The following is a 17,191-nucleotide window of genomic DNA, read 5'->3' as shown; positions in this document are numbered from 1 at the left end:
TTACAGAGGGCTAGAAATATAAATTTGGATGTCACTAGCATAAAGGTAGAAGCTACAATCATGAGATTTGGATATCTTTAATTACTGTGACAATGGTGGGGGGGGGGGCTGTTGGGGGAAGCCTGAAGAACGCATATCTAGGGAACAAAACAAGGAAGAAATGCCAACACAGTAAAAATCAGGCAGTGGCATCTAGAGAGCTGGGAGGAAAACTTGGAGTACTGTCACAGAAGAGAATTTTCAGGAGTTCAAGAAGACGGAAAGTTAGCAGTGTTAAAGGCCACAGAAGTCACATGGAGGAAATAAAGTGCATTATATTTAGTCATATAAAGATTATTTAGAGTTTTAAGGGGATTTGTTTTTAAGGACAGAAATAAAATGAGCTGAGTAAATAAGATTATATGGGGATTAGCATAATTTTGCCTTCATAACCTAAAATTGCCCACGAGTATGGGGGGGGGGCGGAATTGAGGAACAAAGTAAAAGAAGATATAGGAAAGGGGATGCGTGATGGGGCAAGGTCCCCAAAAAGGTGGGAGGGAATTCAAAGCTTAAGTGTGTATGGGGGGGACAGGGGGGCGGGGGTTGGTTAGGATGGGAGAGATAGAAGAGATCAGCTAAGGGATTCGTTTAGGAGGAGGAAAAGATGTTTGCAACCGCATATAGGTCTTCTGACCCCCCGGCCTTGCGTCAGAAAGTAAACTAAACTTAAGCTTCTTCCAGGCAGTGCCCATGTTTGATCACATACGTATATCTCATTAAAAAACAAAGCTAGTACAATGTTTTGCCGAGGGACTCAAAAATGTGAATAAAAGCGCAGCAGACCACTGAGATACGTGGGGGGTGGGGCGGGGAAATAAACCTTTTCCATTTCACCTATCACCTCTGCTCCCACGGAACCTGCGTCCAAGCAGGCAACCAGAAACTTCCAGCGCCTTGGGTATCACTTTCATACCCAATATCCGGGCGAGCATTGCACACCCACGCCGAAAGGGGGCGGGCACCACCGAGGTCTCCTGGGGAGGGTGGATCTGCGGTCCTAACCACCGCAAATTGCCCAATAATCCGGGCAGCCGGGGTGGAGAGACTGACAGCAAGGCTGTCCGTCCAGGCCCGGGCTGCTCGGGGCGAGCCCCTCCCGGAACGCGCTCCGCGGTACGCCTCTACCCTGGACACCGCCGCGCCGCCGCAACGCCGCGCCCTGCCGCCCGCCCTTGCCCTCTCCGCCTCACCCGGAACCCACGGCCGCACCCCCTCCTCCCGCAGGGCGACCCCAAAAGCCTCCTCCCTGCTGCAGCCGGTGATAACCGCAAAGCCGGCTCACCTCAACACGCCGTTACCGTCTCCACTGCCGCGGCTTCCCGCCCACAGTGACTCACGCCGGGCCCCGCCTTCCTGGGCTTTCCCACAAGTCCCCGCGTGCCCTCGCCCCGCCCCCTGGAGCCGGGACGGAGCGTGCGCAGAAGGTCAGATACGCTGTGCCCTCTTCGGGGTGGAACCAGCCTAGAGCGTTGACAGGTGTGTTAAAGCAAAATCGGCTGCTTTGACTGCTTCCGGTATGACCAAACTTCACACTAGGTAATCCAAAAACTGCAGGATCATCCAGACTTGTTCTGATTCCCCAAATAATAACGCCTTGAATAGTTCCTTGGATTCCCCTCAATTTTAATATTTGCCTTGCTGCGTGTAATGGTATTTTACAACCTTTGTATGATAATCATGTGAGAAAGTTACTGTTTGTCTACCATAAACAGGCTATGTAAACTAGTAACTCTAGCAATTTTTGTAGTATTTTTTTTTTCTTTAAGTTCTTGTATTCGGCAAACCAGTTTTTCAGTCTGCCTACCTTGCACCTTTGCAAGTAAACTCTTTCCTTTTCTAAATATATCTATCTCTGAGTCTTTCTTGGATGTGTGTCAGTATTAAGGTCTGTCTTTAGAACTCCCTGGCCACAAAGGAAAAAGAATATGAAGCTTTTACTATTTTGTGCTTCTGCTTCCTGTATGAGTGAACTTTCTCTCATTTTTCATAGCAACTCTAAAACTGTAAAACAAAAGTAATTTTAAAAGCCCACAAAAACAAACAGAAACAAACAAACCTTTCCATTTGAAATAGCTCTATGATCTTAAACATTAGACCAAAAATTCAGATTAGTGGCTCTCAAGCTTGGCTGAACTTTGGAATCACCTTGGGAGTGTGGGGAAAAAATACTGATTTCTAGGACCTCTCCCCAGAGATTGTGATTTAATCAGCACAGCCTGGGCATCCTGATTTTTTAAAAAGCACAAGATATAGCCGTGCAGTTGAGGCTGGGACCCACTAATCCAGGTAAGGATCAGTGAAAAACCACCCTGGGGACCTTCCTTACAAAGTCATCAGCACATCTTTCCCACTGTATAATTATTTGGTATCTTTGTATTTTAAACTCATAGTAGTCAAATCATTAACTGTCACCAAAATATTTACTAAGGGAATGATTCTTTTGCTTTTTGTGTTGGCGGACAGAAAACTGACTTTTAAGGGGTTTTTTGTGTGTGTTTTAAAATTAATCTAATAATAAATAATTTTAAAACATATTGATTTATAGATGTTCTTAACTAAAGCAACTCTGTTGGGGTTTTTATGGGTTTTGTTTTGGGTTTTTTTTTGGCCACACCGCAGGGCCTGCTGGATCTTAGTTCCCCGACTGGGGGTGGGACCTGTGCCCCCTGCAGTGGAAGTGCAGAGTCTTAACCACTGGACCACCAGGGAAGTCCCAAAGCAACTCTGTCTTTAAAAATTAATTCTGGCAGAGTCAACTGAGATGAGAGAGAAGGGGGCCAGCTGGCTGCTCTAGTAAAACCTCATAGACCCTCTCACATCTTTCTCTCTCTCTCTCTCTCTCTCTCTCTCTTCACATAATAATCAGTTGTTGCTTGGTGAGTACAAAATCAAAGCGAGAGGAGTTAGTCAGATGGTCTTGATGGCCACCATCACCTAATCCTGAAGCTCCCACTGTCCTACAAAAAACTATGCCTGTAATGGCAGCCTTCCCTCTGCAAGGGAGGTTGAGGGTTTTTTACTATTGGCAGTCATGTGCTCATCTAAAAACAAGAATTCAATAAATAAGGAAGAAGAAGAAGGGAGCAGATACTGAGGGGCAACCAGTAACCTCTATCTTAAAGGCCTTAATAAGTATTTGTCAAAAGAATAGTGAATGAATGAGTCGATACTGCTAGAAATCCAGGCTCATTATAACCCGAGGAAAAAGGTTGAATTCTGAAATGCTGATTCTTCCACTTACTGAAAATGTAATCTGAATGTAATCTGTACACTGAGGCTTAATGTAAATTAAAATTAAAATGGAGAAGATAAAAATACCTACTGGAATAAGAAAATGTATGTAGACGGCCTACTTAGCGCAGCTTGGGACATGGTTGGAGCTCAACAAATGTTATTTCCTGTCTCTCCCTCCTGTAAAGCTAAGGTCCAGACCCGGGGATTTAATAAATCTCTCCTACATCTCTCCCTGTCTCCCACTTGACTGTCTGGAAGACCTCTGAAGACGTCTCTAAGGAGCGCAGGTACTGGGCACCAGGAGATAAAGGTTAAGGGTGATAACAGGGAAGGTAAACTGCCTCTCCTAATGCAAAATGAAATCTGTATAATAAGGAAGACAAGTAAGAATTATTATAAGAAATAAGCATGTTATTTTACATTCCTTATCTCACAACAATGGTAATATTATCCCCATTTTACTGATGAAGACACTGACCTGAATAATTAAGAAATTTGCCCATACAGCCAGCAAATGACAGAGCCTGGTGAGGTACCTGGGCAGTCTGACTTAAGAGCTGGCACCTGTGATGGCCTGTTCTACTACCCCCTGTCTTGCTCATTTGACTGTGACCTCCCTTGAGGAAGGGTAAGAGTAGGCCCTGTTTCTTAAATCTGCACTCTGTAACTTACCTGAGGCACTCCTCCATACCTGGCATTTTCCTAGCATCTGTAGCCTAAATAATCTGTTTACAGGTGAGAAGTCTCCTTGTATCTCTCTGGCACTCCTCCTCCCTCAGTTTGGTCAACCTCTGCAACCACAGAAGCTGCATCCAGAGGCGTCTTTATGTTTCCTGTGTACGTGGTCAAGGGGGCTGGTTATCAAGGCTAGGGACCACCAGTCTCCATGTATCCCCTCAGACTCTATCTGCAATGCTCCTTCCATTCTTTTTTTTTTTTTAAAGACTTTATTTTTTGAGAGCAGTTTGGGTTTACAATAAAATTAAGATAAGGGTACAGAGATTTCCCATACACCCCCTACCCCAAGATATACGTAGCCTTCCCCCTTTATCAACATCACTTGCCAGAATGGTACATTTTTTACCAAGTATGAACCTACATTGACACATCATAGTCACCCAGAATCCATAATTTAACTAAGGATTCACTCTTGGTGTTGTACAGTGGGTTTGGACAAATGACTAATGGCTATATATCTATCATTATGATACCATACAGAGTATTTCCACTGCCCTAAAAATCCTCTGTGCTCTGCATATTCATCTCTCCCCCTCCACGCTCACCCCCAGCAGCCATTGATTATTTTTACTGTCTCCATAGATTTGCCCTTTCTACAATGTCAAATAGTTGAAATTATACAGTATGGAGCCTTCTCAGTTTGGCTTTTTTCACTTAGTAATATGAGCTTCAGATTCCTCCATGTCTTTACATGGCTTGATAGCCCATTTCTTTTTAGCTCTGAATTATATTCCATTGTTGGATGTACCACAGTTTATCCATGCACCTGCCGAAGGACACCTTGGTTGCTTCCAAGTTTGAGCCATTATGAATGAAACACTAAAAACATCCATTTGCAGAGTTTTGTGTGGACGGAAGTTTTCAGTTCCTTTGGGAGTGTAATTATGAAGGAGTGTAATTAGGAAGGAGTGCAATTGCTGGATCATATGGTAAGAATACGCTTAGTTTTGTTACAAAATCAAACTGTCTTCCAGAGTGGCTGTACCGGTTTGCATTTCCACCATCGATGTCTGAGAGATTCTGTTGCTCCATATCCTCACCAGCATTTGCTGTTGTCAGTGTTGCAGATTTTGACCATTCTAACAGGTGTGTAATGGTGTCTTGTTTTAATTTGCACTTCGCTGATGACATATGCGGTGGAGCATCTTTTCATATGCTTCTTTGCCATCGGTATATCTTCTTTGGTCTATTGATGGTTGATGTCTGTTAAGGTCCCATTCTTTAATTGGCTGTTTACTTTTTGTAGTTTCAAGCATCCTTTTTATATTTTGGAGAACATTCTTTATCAAATATTTTTGCAAATATTTTCTCCCCATTTGTGGCTTGTCTGCTAATTCCCTTGATATTGTCTTTCCCAGAGCAGAATTTTATTTTTAATTGAAGTATAGTTGATTTACAATGTTTCAGGTGTCCAGCAAAGTGATTCAGTTATATATATAATTGGGAGCAGTACTCGTTGGAATTAATCGTTTGGTTTTTCTGGAAGGAGCTCATAATAGAGGACTCCCTTCCAATCCCACCATATACACAGCATCAGCATCACCTTCTTTGGATGAAGATTGGCCTTTGGCGTGGTTGGTGGTGGTTCATTTCACTTGCCCCACGATCTCTTCCGTTACACGTTATTGTACAGTATCCACTTTTCATCTCCCATCACAATTTGTTTTAGAAATGGAACGTTTTCGTTATGTTTAAGTTGAGAATCGCATGCAGAAATATGGTCACGAAGGTTTTTTTCGCTTAACTTACGTGGAACCCAAACATCAAAGCTATGAATATAACCAAGCTGGTGCAAATGATTTTCAACGCTTGATTTGGGTATTTTGAGTATGTCGACTATCTCCCATGTGGTATAGCCACGTTGATTGTTCTCAATTAATGTCTCAATTTGATCGCTATCAACGTCAACTGGTCTACCCGACGGTGGAGCCCCATACAGCGAGAAATCTCCAGCATGAAACTTTGCAAACCACTTTCAACACGTTCAATCAGTCACAGCACCTTCTCCATACACTGCACAAATCTTTTTTGCATTTCAGTTGCGTTTTTACCTTTCTTGAAATAATAAAGCATAATATGCTGAAAATGTTGCTGTTTTTCTTCCAACTTCAGTATTAAAATGGCTACACAAAAATTCACCAATTTTGATAAGTTTTTTTTTAATGCATGCTGATATGCTGTCACAATATGATCTAACAAAATTGTTTCGAATGAAGTTAAAGACAAGCACTACTAGAGCCATCGTACAGAAAAAAACCAAACAGACTCTTTGGCCAACCCAGTAGTTCCCTGTGCTATACAATAGGTTCTTGTTTATCTGTTTTGTATATAGTAGTGTGTATCTGTTAAACCCAAACTACTAATTTATCCCTCCCCACTCTTCGCCCTTTGGTAACCATAAGTTGTTTTCTATGTCTGTGAGTCTATTTCTGTTTTGTAAGTACGTTCATTTGTATCATTTTTTTAGATTTCACATTTAAGTGATATATTATATTTGTCTTTCTCTGTCTGACTTACTTCACTTAGTATGATAATCTCTAGGTCCATCCATGTTGCAAATGACATTATTTCGTTCCTTTTTATGGCTAAGTGATATTCCATTGTGTGTGTGTGTGTATCACATCTTCTTTACCCATTCATCTGTTGATGGACATTTAGGTTGCTTCCATGGCTTGGCTATTATAAACAGTGCTGCTGTGAACATTGGGGTGCATCTTTTCAAATTAGAGTTTTCGTCTTTTCCGGATATATGCCCAGGAGTAGGATTGATGGATCATATGGTAACTCTGTTTTTAGTTATTTAAGGAACCTCTGTACCGTTTTTCATAGTGGCTACACCAATTTGCATTCCCACCAACAGTGTAGGAGGGTTCCCTACTGTCTGTTTAGGTCTTCTGCACATTTTCTGATTCTGTTGTTTGTTTGTTTGTTTTATATTGAGCTGTATACACTGTTTGTATATTTTGGAAATTAATTCCCCATTGGTTGCATCATTTGCAAGTATTTTCTCCCGTTCTGTGTGTTGTCTTTTTGTTTTGTTTATGGTTTCCTTTGCTGTGCAAAAGCTTTTAAGTTTAATTAGGTCCCATTTGTTTATTTTTGCTTTTGTTTCCATTACTCTAGGAGATGGATCCAAAAACTATTCCTGCAATTTATGTCAAAGAGTGTTCTGCCTATGTTTTCCTCTAGGAGTTTTATAATATCCGGTCTTACATTTAGGTCTTTAATCCATTTTGAGTTTATTTTTGTATATGCTGTTAGAGAATGTTCTAATTTCATTCTTTTACACGTAGCTGTCCAGTTTTCCCAGCACCACTTATTGAAGAGACTGTCCTTTCTCCATTGTATATTCTTGCCTCCTTTGTCATAGATTAATTGACCATAAGTGCATGCATTTATTTCTGGGCTTTCTATCCTTTGCCATTGATCTATGTGTCTGTTTTTGTACCAGTGCCATACTGGGTTTTTTTGTGTGTATTTTTTTTTTTTTTTTGGCTGCACCACACAGCATGCAAGATCTTAGTTTCCTGACCAGGGATCAAACCATGCCCCGTGCAATGGAAGCATGGAGTCTTAACCTCTGGACTGCCAGGGAAGTCCTGAGTACCATACTGTTTTGATTACTATACCTTGTAGTATAGTATGAAGTCAGGAAGCATGTTTCCTCTAGCTCGATTCTTTTTTCTCCAGATTGTTTTGGCTATTTGGGATCTTTTGTGTTTCCATACAAATTTTAAAATTTTTTGTTCCAGTTCTGTGAAAATTGCCATTGGTAATTTGATAGGTATTTCATTGTATCTGTAGATTGCCTTGGGTAGTATGGCCATTTTAACAGTAGTGATTCTTCCAATCCAAGAACACGGCATATCTTTCCATCTGTTTGTGTCATCTTCAGTGTCTTTCATCAGCGTCCTATAGTTTTCAGCGTACAAGTCTTTTGCCTCCTTAGGTTGGTTTATTCCTAGGTATTTTATTCTTTTTGATGTGATGGTAAATGGGATTGTTTCCTTAATTTCTCTTTCTGATAGTTGTGTTAGTGTGTAGAAATGCAAGAGATTTCTGTGTTATAATTTTGTAACCTGCAACTTTACCGAATTCATTGATGAGCTCTAGTAGTTTTCTGGTGGCATCTTTAGGATTTTCTAAATATAGTATCATGTCATCTGCAGACAGTGACAGTTTTACTTCTTCCTTTCCAATTTGGATTCCTTTTATTTCTTTTTCTTCTCTGATTGCTGTGGCTAGGACTTCCAAAACTACGTTAAATAAAAATGGGGAGAGTGGGCATCCTTGACTTGTTCCTGATCTTAGAGGGAATGCTTTTAGTTTTTCACCACTGAGTATGATGTTAGCTGTGGGTTTGTCATAGATGGCCTTTATTATGTTGAGATACGTTCCCTCTATGCCCACTTTCTGGAGAGTTTTGATCATAAATGGATATTGAATTTTATCAAAAGCTTTCTCTGCATCTACTGAGATGATCATATGGTTTTTATTCTAGCAGAAGTTTTTAGTGTTAATGAAGTATAGGTTATCAATTTTTTCTTTCACAGATTTTGCCTTTGATGTTGTACCTAAAAAAGCATTACCAGGGACTTCCCTGGTGGCACAGTGGTTAAGAATCCACCTGCCAATGCAGGGGACACAGGTTTGATCCCTGGTCTGGGAAGATCCCACAGGTCGTGGAGCAGCTAAGCCTGTGTGCCACAACTGCTGAGCCTGCACTCTAGAGCCTGTGAGCCACAACTACTGAGCCCACACACCGCAACTGCAGAAGCCCTTGTGCTCTAGGGCCCACATGCCGAAACTACTAAGCCCGTGTGCTGCAAGTGCTGAAGCCTGCATGCCTAAAGCCCGTGCTCCGTAACAAGAGAAGCCACCACAGTGAGAAGCCCGTGCACCGCAACAAAGAGTAGCCCCCGCTCGCCGCAGCTAGAGAAAGCCCACGTGCAGCAACGAAGGCCCAACGCAGCCAAAAAATAAATAAATATTTTAAAAAATAAAAAATATATAAAAAGGCATTACCAGACCCCAAGTCATGTAGGTTTTTTTCTTATGTTATCTTCTAGGAGTTTTATAGTTTTGTGTTTTCCATTTAGGTCTATGATCCATTTTAAGTTAATTTTAGTGAAGGATATAAGGTCTGTGTTTAGATTTTTTTGCATGTGAATGTCCAGTTGGTCTAACATCATTGACAGGTTGAAAGGATTGAAAAATTGAAAAGATTACCTTAACTCCGTTGTACTGCCTTGGCTCCTTTGTCAAAGATTGTTGACTATATTTAGGGGTGTCTATTTCTGGGCTCTCTATTCTATTCCATTGTTCTACTTGTCTGTTCTTTCACCAACACCACACTGTCTTGATTACATAAGCTTTATAGTAAGTCTTAAAGTTGGGTAATATAGTCCTCCTTTATTCTTCTTCCATATTTTATTGGCTCTTCTAGGTCTTTTGCCATGCCATATACACTTTAGAATTAGCGTGTTGATATCCACAAAATAACTTGCTGGAATTTTGATTGGGATTTCACTGAATATGTAGATCAAGTTGGGAAGAACTGTCACCTTCAGTATTGAGTCTTCCAATCCATGAACATGAAATATCTTTCGATTTATTTCATTATTCTTAGACTTTGTTCATCAGGGTTTTGTAGTTCTCCTCATATAGATCTTGTGTATATTTTTTTTAGATTTATACATAAGTATTTCATTTTTGAGAGGCTAATATAAATGGTATTATGTTTTTAATGTCAAATTCCACTTGTTCATTGTGGTATATAGAAAAGCAATTGACTTCAGTATATTAACCTTGTATCTTGCAATCTTACTATAATTGCTTGTTAGTTCCAGGAGTTTTTTCATTGATTCTTTCAGATTTTCTACATAGATGATCATGTTATTTGTGAATAAAGACAGTTTTATGTCTTCCTTCCCAATCTGTATATCTTTTATTTCCTTTTCTTGTGTTACGGTATTAGCAAGGACTTGGGGTACAATGTTGAAAAAGAATTGTGAAAGGGATCATCTTTGCGTTGTACCTGATCTTAGCAGGAACCTTTGGGTTTCTCACTATTAAGTGTGATGTTAGCTCTAGGTTATTTTGTAGATAGTCTTTATCAAGTTGAGAAATTTCCCATCTATTCCTAATTTACTGAGAGTTTTTATCATGAATGGGTGTTGAATTTTGTCATAGGCTTTTTCCACATCTACTGATGTGATCATGTGATTTTTCTTTTTTAGACTGTTGATGTACTGGATTACATTAATTGATTTTTGAATGTTTAACCAGCCTTGCAGACCTAGAATCAGTCCCACTTGGTCGGTGGTGTATAATTCTTTTTATATTGTTTTGGATTCAGTTTGCTAATTGTGGTCTGAAAGCAGACATTGTATGGTTTCTATTCTTTTAAATTTGTTAAGGTGTGTTTTATGGCCCAGAATGTGGTCTGTCTTGGTGGATGATCTGTATGAACTTGAGAAAAATGTGTATGCTGTGTTGTTGGATGAAGTAATCTATAGATGTCAGTTATATTCAGTTGATCAGTGGTGTCGAGTTCAACTATGTCCTTACTGATTTTTTACTGCCGGATCTGTCCACTTTTGAGAGAAGGATATTGAAACATCCAACTATGATAATAGATTCATCTATTTCTCCTTTCAGTTTTATCAGTTTTTGCCTCATGTAGTTGATGCTCTGTTGTTAGGTGTATACAGTTTAGAATTGTTATGTCTTCTTGGAGAACTGACTCCTTTATCGTTACGCAATGCCCTTCTTTATCTGTGGTAACTTTGCTTGCTCTGCAGTCGGCTGTGTCAGAAATTCACATAGCTACTCCTGCTTTCTTTTGATTAGTATTAGCATGGTATATTTTTCTCTATCCATTTCCTTTTAATCTGTACATGTCTTTATATTTAAAGTGGGTTTCTTGTAGACAATGTGTAGTTGGGTCGTGTTTTTTGATTCACCCTGACAATCTCTGTCTTTTTTTTTTTTTTGGCTGCATTGGGTCTTCGTTGCTGCACGTGGGCTTTCTCTAGTTGCGGTGAACAGGGGCTACTCTTTGTTGCCGTGCGTGGGCTTCTCATTGCGGTGGCTTCTCCTGTTGCAGTGCACAGGCTCTAGGCACGTGGGCTTCAGTAGTTGTGGCTCGCAGGCTCTAGAGCGCAGGCTCAGTAGTTGTGGCGCACGGGCTTAGTTGCTCCACGGCATGTGGGATCTTCCCAGACCAGGGCTCGAACCAATGTCTCCTGCATTGGCAGGCAGATTCTTAACCACTGCACCACCAGGGAAGTCCCTCTGTCTTTTAATTAGTACATGTAGAACATTGACATTCAAGGGGATTACTGATATAGTTGGGTTAACATCTACCATATTCGTTACTGTTTTCTATTTGTTGCCCTTGTTCTTCTTTGTTCCTTATTTTGTCTTCTACTCTTTTTCTGCCTTTTGTGCTTTTAATTGAGTATTTTATATGATTTCATTTTCTCTCCTTTCTTAGCATATCTGTTATACATCTTTTTTGTTTGTTTTGTTTATAAATTTATTTATTTATTTATTTATTTTTGGCTGTGTTGGGTCTTTGGTACTGTACGCAGGCTTTCTCTAGTTGTGGTGAGCGGGGGCTACTCTTTGTTGTGGTGCACAGGCTTCTCATTGCGGTGGCTTCTCTTGTTGCGGAGCACAGGCTCTAGGTGCGCAGGCTTCAGTAGCTGTGGCACGTGAGCTCAGTAGTTGTGGCTTGTGGGCTCTAGAGCACAGGCTCGGTAGTTGTGGCGCACAGGCTTAGTTGCTCTGCAGCATGTGGGATCTTCCCGGGCCAGGGCTTGAACCCGTGTCCCTTGCATTGGCAGGCGGATTCTTAACCACTGCGCCACCAGGGAAGCCCGATCAGTTATACATCTTTTTAACTTTTTGTTTTAGTGGTTGCCATAGAGTTTGCAATATACATTTGCAACTAATCCACGTCCACTTTCAAATAACACTGTGCCACTTCATGGATAGTGTGAGTACTTTATAATAACAAAATGATCCTAATTCCTTCCTCTTTTCCCTTGTACCTGTCATTCATTTAATATATATATATGTGTGTGTGTGTGTGTGTGTGTGTGTGTGTGTATATATATATATATATACACATACACACACACACACATAAGTATATCTAATCAAATACACTGTTACTATTATTATCTTGAACAAACTGTTATCTGTTAGATTTAGAATCAGAAAAATAAAAGTTTTATTTTATCTTCACTTATTCCTTCTTTGACACTCTTCCTTTCTTTACATAGATCCGAGTTTCTGACCTATATTATTTTCCTTCTCTCTAAAGAACTTCTATTAACATTTCTTGCAAGGCAAGTATACTGACAACAAATTCCCTCAGTTTTTATTTATTTGAGAAAGTCTTTATTTCTCCTTCACTTCTTTTGAAGGATATTTTGCAGGGTACAGAATTCTAGGCTGGTGGCATTTTTCTCTCAACACATTAAATGTTTCATAGCACTCTCTTCTTGCTTGCATGGTTTCTGAGAAGTCAGATGTAATTCTTATCTGTGTTGCTCTATAGATACAGTGTTTTTTTCCTCTGACTTCTTTCGGCATTTTCATCTTTGATATTCTATAATGTGAAAGTGATAAGCCAACGTATAGTTTTTTGGTTGGATTTATTCTGCTTGGTGTTCTCTGAGCTTCCTGGATATGTGGTTTGACATCTGACATTAATCTGGGGAAATTCTCAGTCATTATTGCTTCAAATATCTCTTCTGGGGACTTCCCTGATGGTGCAGTGGTTAAGAATCTGCCTGCCAGGGACTTCCCTGGTGGCACAGTGGTTAAGAATCCGACTGCCAGTGCAGGGACACGGGTTCAAGCCCTGGTCGAGGAAGATCCCACATGCCACGGAGCAACTAAGCCCATGCGTCACAACTACTGAGCCTGCACTCTAGGGCCCGCATGCCACAACTACTGAGCCCATGTGCCACAGCTACTGAAGCCCGCGCACCTAGAGCCTGTGCTCTGCAACAAGTGAAGCCACCACAATGAGAAGCCTGCGTACCGCAACAAAGAGCGGCCCCCACTCGCCACAACTAGAGAAAGCCCGTGCCCAGCAGTGAAAACCCAATGCAGCCAAAATTAATTAATTAATTAATTAATTTTTAAAAAAAGGAATCCGCCTGCCAATGTAGGGGACACAGGTTCAAGCCCTGGTCTGGGAAGATCCCACATGCCGCGGAGCAAGTAAGCCTGTGCGCCACGACTACTGAAGCCCGCATGCCTAGAGCCCATGCTCCGCAACAAGATAGGCCACTGCAACGAGAAGCCCGCGCACCGTGACAGAGAGTAGCCCCCGCTTAACGCAACTAGAGAAATCCTGCACGCAGCAAAGAAGACCCAATGCAGCCATAAATAAATAAATATCCTTCTAAAAAAAAAAATGTTTTTCTTAAGTATATCTCTTCTGTTCCTTTTGCCCCTTCTTCTCCTGGTATTCCCATTATGTATATGTTACACCTTTTGTTGTTGTCCCTCAGTACTTGGAATGTTCTGTTTTTCTTAGTCTTTGTTCTCTTTGCCTTTTGGTTTTTCAGGATTCTATCGAACTATCCTCAAGTACAGAGAATCTTTCCTCAGCAGTCCAGTGTACTAATAAGCCCATCAAAGGTATTCTTCATCTCTATTACAGTGTTTTTTATCTCTAACATTTCTTTTTGATTGTTGTATGATCAGGCCACCCAAGATGACTGTTCTCTTGCTCTCTGTACATCCCTGTTCAACCAGTCCCTGCCTTGCCTACACGCTACTCACATAACTGACCTTCCCTCTTAATCATAGAGCCTAATCGGTAAATGCCTGCTACTTGCCCCAGGTCCCAGCTAGTGATTGTTCTAACCTTTAGATCACAATGTCTCCACTATGATAGTTTCCCCATCATACTAGTGTTGCCACCATAGAGGGGCAGTGAGGGGCGTGCTGAGGTCAATTCCCTCTATCACCGGTAACCTCCCTCTCCTCTACCCACCCACCCCCATGGTAGTGAATACTGCTGCCTGCCACCTGCTGCACAGAGCGGGGTGTTGCTCCAGGACCTTGCTTCAGACATGTAAGATCCCCCTATCCACTAAGCCATTGATGTCTCTGTCCTTGGCTCTGGGCTCTTTCCTCAGCCTTCAGGCTGGGCAAGTACAGGGCTTGCAGGCCTGAGGGGTGCACCCCAATAATTGTTTCTTAGAACATCCATCTCTTTGCTTACATTGCCCATCTGTTCTTGCATGCTCTCTACTTTATCCCTTAAAGCCCTTAGCATATGAATCATAGTTGTTTTAAATCCCTAGTGTGATAATTAAAACATTCCTGCCATGTCTGGTTCTGATTATTTGCTCTATCTCTTCAAATTGTGTTTTTTGCCTTTCGGTATGCAAGCAGATAGGGTAGGGAGTCCCCAGAGAAAGAGAACCAGGCATGGCTTTCTTGACAGAAGAGAAGCCACTTGGGGCCTAAGCCATTCTGTAATCTAAGCCTGGCCACCGTGCTTGCCCTTGAACAGGTCTGAGTATTTAATGACCTTAAGGGAACAAAAGAATGCAGAAACAAAGGACTGTTATCAGGCAAGAGAAGTAACAATAGCAAAGATCAGGGAAAAAAAAAAAAGATAGCAAAGATCAGTGGTAAAAACTCCCGGTTCTGTTTCAGTGGTAAAGATTAGCCTGAAGAGCTCAACCACCAGATCAGCTAGAAACTGAGGGACGATGTTGTTGACCTTTTCTGACCCTCATGACTTCAGTCAGCTAAGGCTCGGACTCTGTCACACAGCCCAAGCCCCTCCATGAATATGCATGGACGCTTAGCTTAACGCTTCCCCAGTTTTGCTGTTTGGGGTGACACTGCTTTAGGAAAGATCCCCAGTATTCTCCTGACTGGCTGCAAGTGATAAATCCTTCTTCCTTCCAATCTTTGGCTTGGTTGTCTTTTGGCTCGACACCCACCAAAAGGGGAACCCCGTTTTGGGGTAACAGTTTTTTCTTGATAGCCAGACACAATGTACCAGTAAAAGAAAGTGCTGTAAATAGACCTTTAATAATGTGGTGGTGAGGTGTGAGGGGAGGGAAAGCATTCTGTAGTCCTCTGTAGGTCTGTCCTTCAGGCAGCCTACGCCTCTGTACTGTGAACTTCACAAGTGTTTCTCCCTGCTTGTGTGGAGAGGATGGCTAGAAGGGGACTGGAGTTGGGTAATTCTCTTCTCCTACGTGGAAGGCCAGAGTTGGGTCTCTCCCTTCTTGTCAGTTAATTAGGCTCTGACGATACCCCAGCAGCTTAGGCTCTGGCTAACTAGCTTCCCCTCAGGGCAGACTTTGTTAAGAAGGACAGAACGCTCTGGAGTATTTCAAAATGGTTTCTTTTCTCACACCTGTGCGGGAAGGCTGAGGGCTCCTGGAGGTAAATTTCACAACATTGTGCAGGCACCCTGTGACTGGGCCCCCTGGAGTTTTTAACTCTCAGAGTCAACTGCACTGAACCTCCAGCAATTATCAATTACAGTTCAGGTTTTTCTACCCCAGCACTGCCTTCTACAGTTCAGGTTTTTCTACCCCTACATTCACCTGTCTTTCCAGTCTTGAGGGCAGCAGTTTGCCTGTGTTCTCCCCTGTCTTACAGATCCAAGAAGAATTGTTGGTTTTTCACCCTGTTCAGTTTTTACTTGTTGTTAGGATGGAATGGTGACTTCCAGGCTCCTTATATGTGGAACCAGAAGCGGGAAGGGCTCTCCTTCCACCCTTCACGTTACAAGTCCACCAGGTGAATTCTCCACCCATCTTAGCTAGAGAGACTAGGTGAGTCAGGAACTTTACCAAGATACCACATCCTCCAGGTCATCCCAAAGAGCCACTAAAGCCAGAAGCATCACTCCCAGCTCTGCTCCACGGAAAAGGCTGGGAGACAGACAGTTGAGGGGGGGCCATATGCAAAGAATAGTCACATTTCAAGTTTTCTTAAATGACTTGAGACTCAAGACTCTAAAGCGTAGTTCAAGCCTTGCCCTGTGGGACAGCATCTGGTTCCCAATGTGATTAGGGGAGAAAGGCATAATTGAGTTGAAATAGGGAGCCCCAGTCTCCCTGTCTTCCATACTAAGAGCTTATGCAAATTATGGCTGCTGAATTAGACTTAAAATAATTATGTTAGTGACACCAAGCTATAGGTTCCTTTCTTCTTCTGATGCAAAATCTTCCTCCTATGAGGGGAACTCTTTTACGAACTATTTGGAATCAAAATACAGCTCTGTAACTGCACTAAATATCCACAATTAGGAAGTTTCTTGTTGCAGTTACCTAGCTGACTACAAAAAAATCAGGCCTGGAGGAGTCCACTGCCGCTCCAGCCTACTCACTGCATCAGCCGTTACCCTCTCGCAGACCCTGTTCTGAGAGGCTCTAACCCTAGAAAAGACGAAATACCCACCCTTGATCTCCATAGCCTGATTTCTCTGAGGCCCCAGTATGGGGGTGATTACAGTTTGCAGAGCTGTGTACAATAACAGCCATTAGGGTAACCTTGAATTTCTATCAGCCATTCTTCCTAAGAACAATTGAAAACATCTTCACCGTAAGAATGTCATCAGGTTTGCCTTCTCACCAACCCCCAAAAGCAGAAATGGGGCAAACCCCTTCCCTTTGCATTAAAAGGAAACATGAGGCCTGGAGACCTCAAGGACTTATTCACGGTTCCACCTCCCAGCAGGGCAAAGAGCTATTGAGGGTCCCCACTTTCTGTTTCCAAAATACTGGAGGACAAAGATTTGACTGTTTCTCTAATTTGTATCTTTTCTCTCTTTCTCATATGGGCGTTTCTGGACTGGGGAGTCCCTCCCAGTCTCCTCCATTCCCTCCCCCTCCAGCGCAGAGCAAATAGAATCTCAGTCCGACTAGAGCTCTCACTGCCCTCATGCCCCTTTCTAGCTCGAAGCTCTATTAGGTAGAAGACACCACGTAGGCTGTGGCGATGTACTTCTTGCCATTTCCGTAGGTTGACTTGTCCCAGGTATAGGTCTGGATGGCCAAGGGATGTCCACCCAGGCTTAACTGGCACCTGTGGGGAAAGATCAGCAAATCATAGGGACCTGCTTCACTCCACCTCCGTCCCCAAGCTGGAAGGATCGAGTTCAGCCCACGCAGAAGGG

At 42.1% G+C, this 17,191-nt stretch overlaps 2 protein-coding genes and 1 long non-coding RNA gene across 22 annotated transcripts in view; 1 reads left to right on the top strand and 2 right to left on the bottom strand.

Moving 5' to 3' along the window:
* The window catches only part of RPAP3 (RNA polymerase II associated protein 3), a 42,519-nt gene extending 41,117 nt beyond the window's left edge, over positions 1 to 1,402 (bottom strand). Inside the window, exon 1 of one of the 2 annotated variants that reach the window (XM_082422571.1) lies at positions 1,325 to 1,402. The gene's annotated coding sequence lies outside the window, so the exon portion shown is untranslated. The remainder of the gene's footprint in view (positions 1 to 1,324) is intronic. The other variant, XM_082422572.1, reaches the window with a different exon arrangement.
* Positions 1,403 to 1,419: 17 nt separating this feature from the next.
* On the top strand, positions 1,420 to 16,701 carry LOC309641922. Of its 13 annotated transcripts, XR_014252847.1 has the most exons (5): positions 1,488 to 1,578; positions 3,535 to 3,563; positions 4,989 to 5,100; positions 13,605 to 13,677; positions 14,707 to 16,701. It is a non-coding gene; the product is annotated as an uncharacterized lncRNA (long non-coding RNA). The 13 variants fall into 13 exon arrangements; XR_014252848.1 differs by lacking the exons at positions 13,605 to 13,677; positions 14,707 to 16,701 and adding an exon at positions 8,568 to 13,433 and having other exon boundaries at positions 1,420 to 1,578; positions 3,467 to 3,563; positions 3,784 to 5,100; XR_014252849.1 differs by lacking the exons at positions 13,605 to 13,677; positions 14,707 to 16,701 and adding an exon at positions 13,183 to 13,433 and having other exon boundaries at positions 1,421 to 1,578; positions 3,467 to 3,563; positions 3,784 to 5,100.
* Positions 15,072 to 17,191, bottom strand: part of ENDOU (endonuclease, poly(U) specific) — a 16,383-nt gene continuing 14,263 nt past the window's right edge. For 4 of the 7 annotated variants that reach the window (XM_082422601.1, XM_082422602.1, XM_082422600.1 and 1 more), the window contains one exon: positions 15,072 to 17,100. In XM_082422601.1, the coding sequence (XP_082278727.1) occupies positions 16,762 to 17,100 (339 nt within the window). In that variant the 3' untranslated portion in view covers positions 15,072 to 16,761. The remainder of the gene's footprint in view (positions 17,101 to 17,191) is intronic. The other 3 variants (XM_082422603.1, XM_082422605.1, XM_082422606.1) reach the window with 1 other exon arrangement.

Source organism: Balaenoptera physalus (genome assembly GCF_965194825.1).
Source record: "Balaenoptera physalus genome assembly, chromosome: 13".
NCBI lineage: Eukaryota > Metazoa > Chordata > Mammalia > Artiodactyla > Balaenopteridae > Balaenoptera > Balaenoptera physalus.
This window is presented reverse-complemented; position numbering and strand designations above follow the sequence as displayed.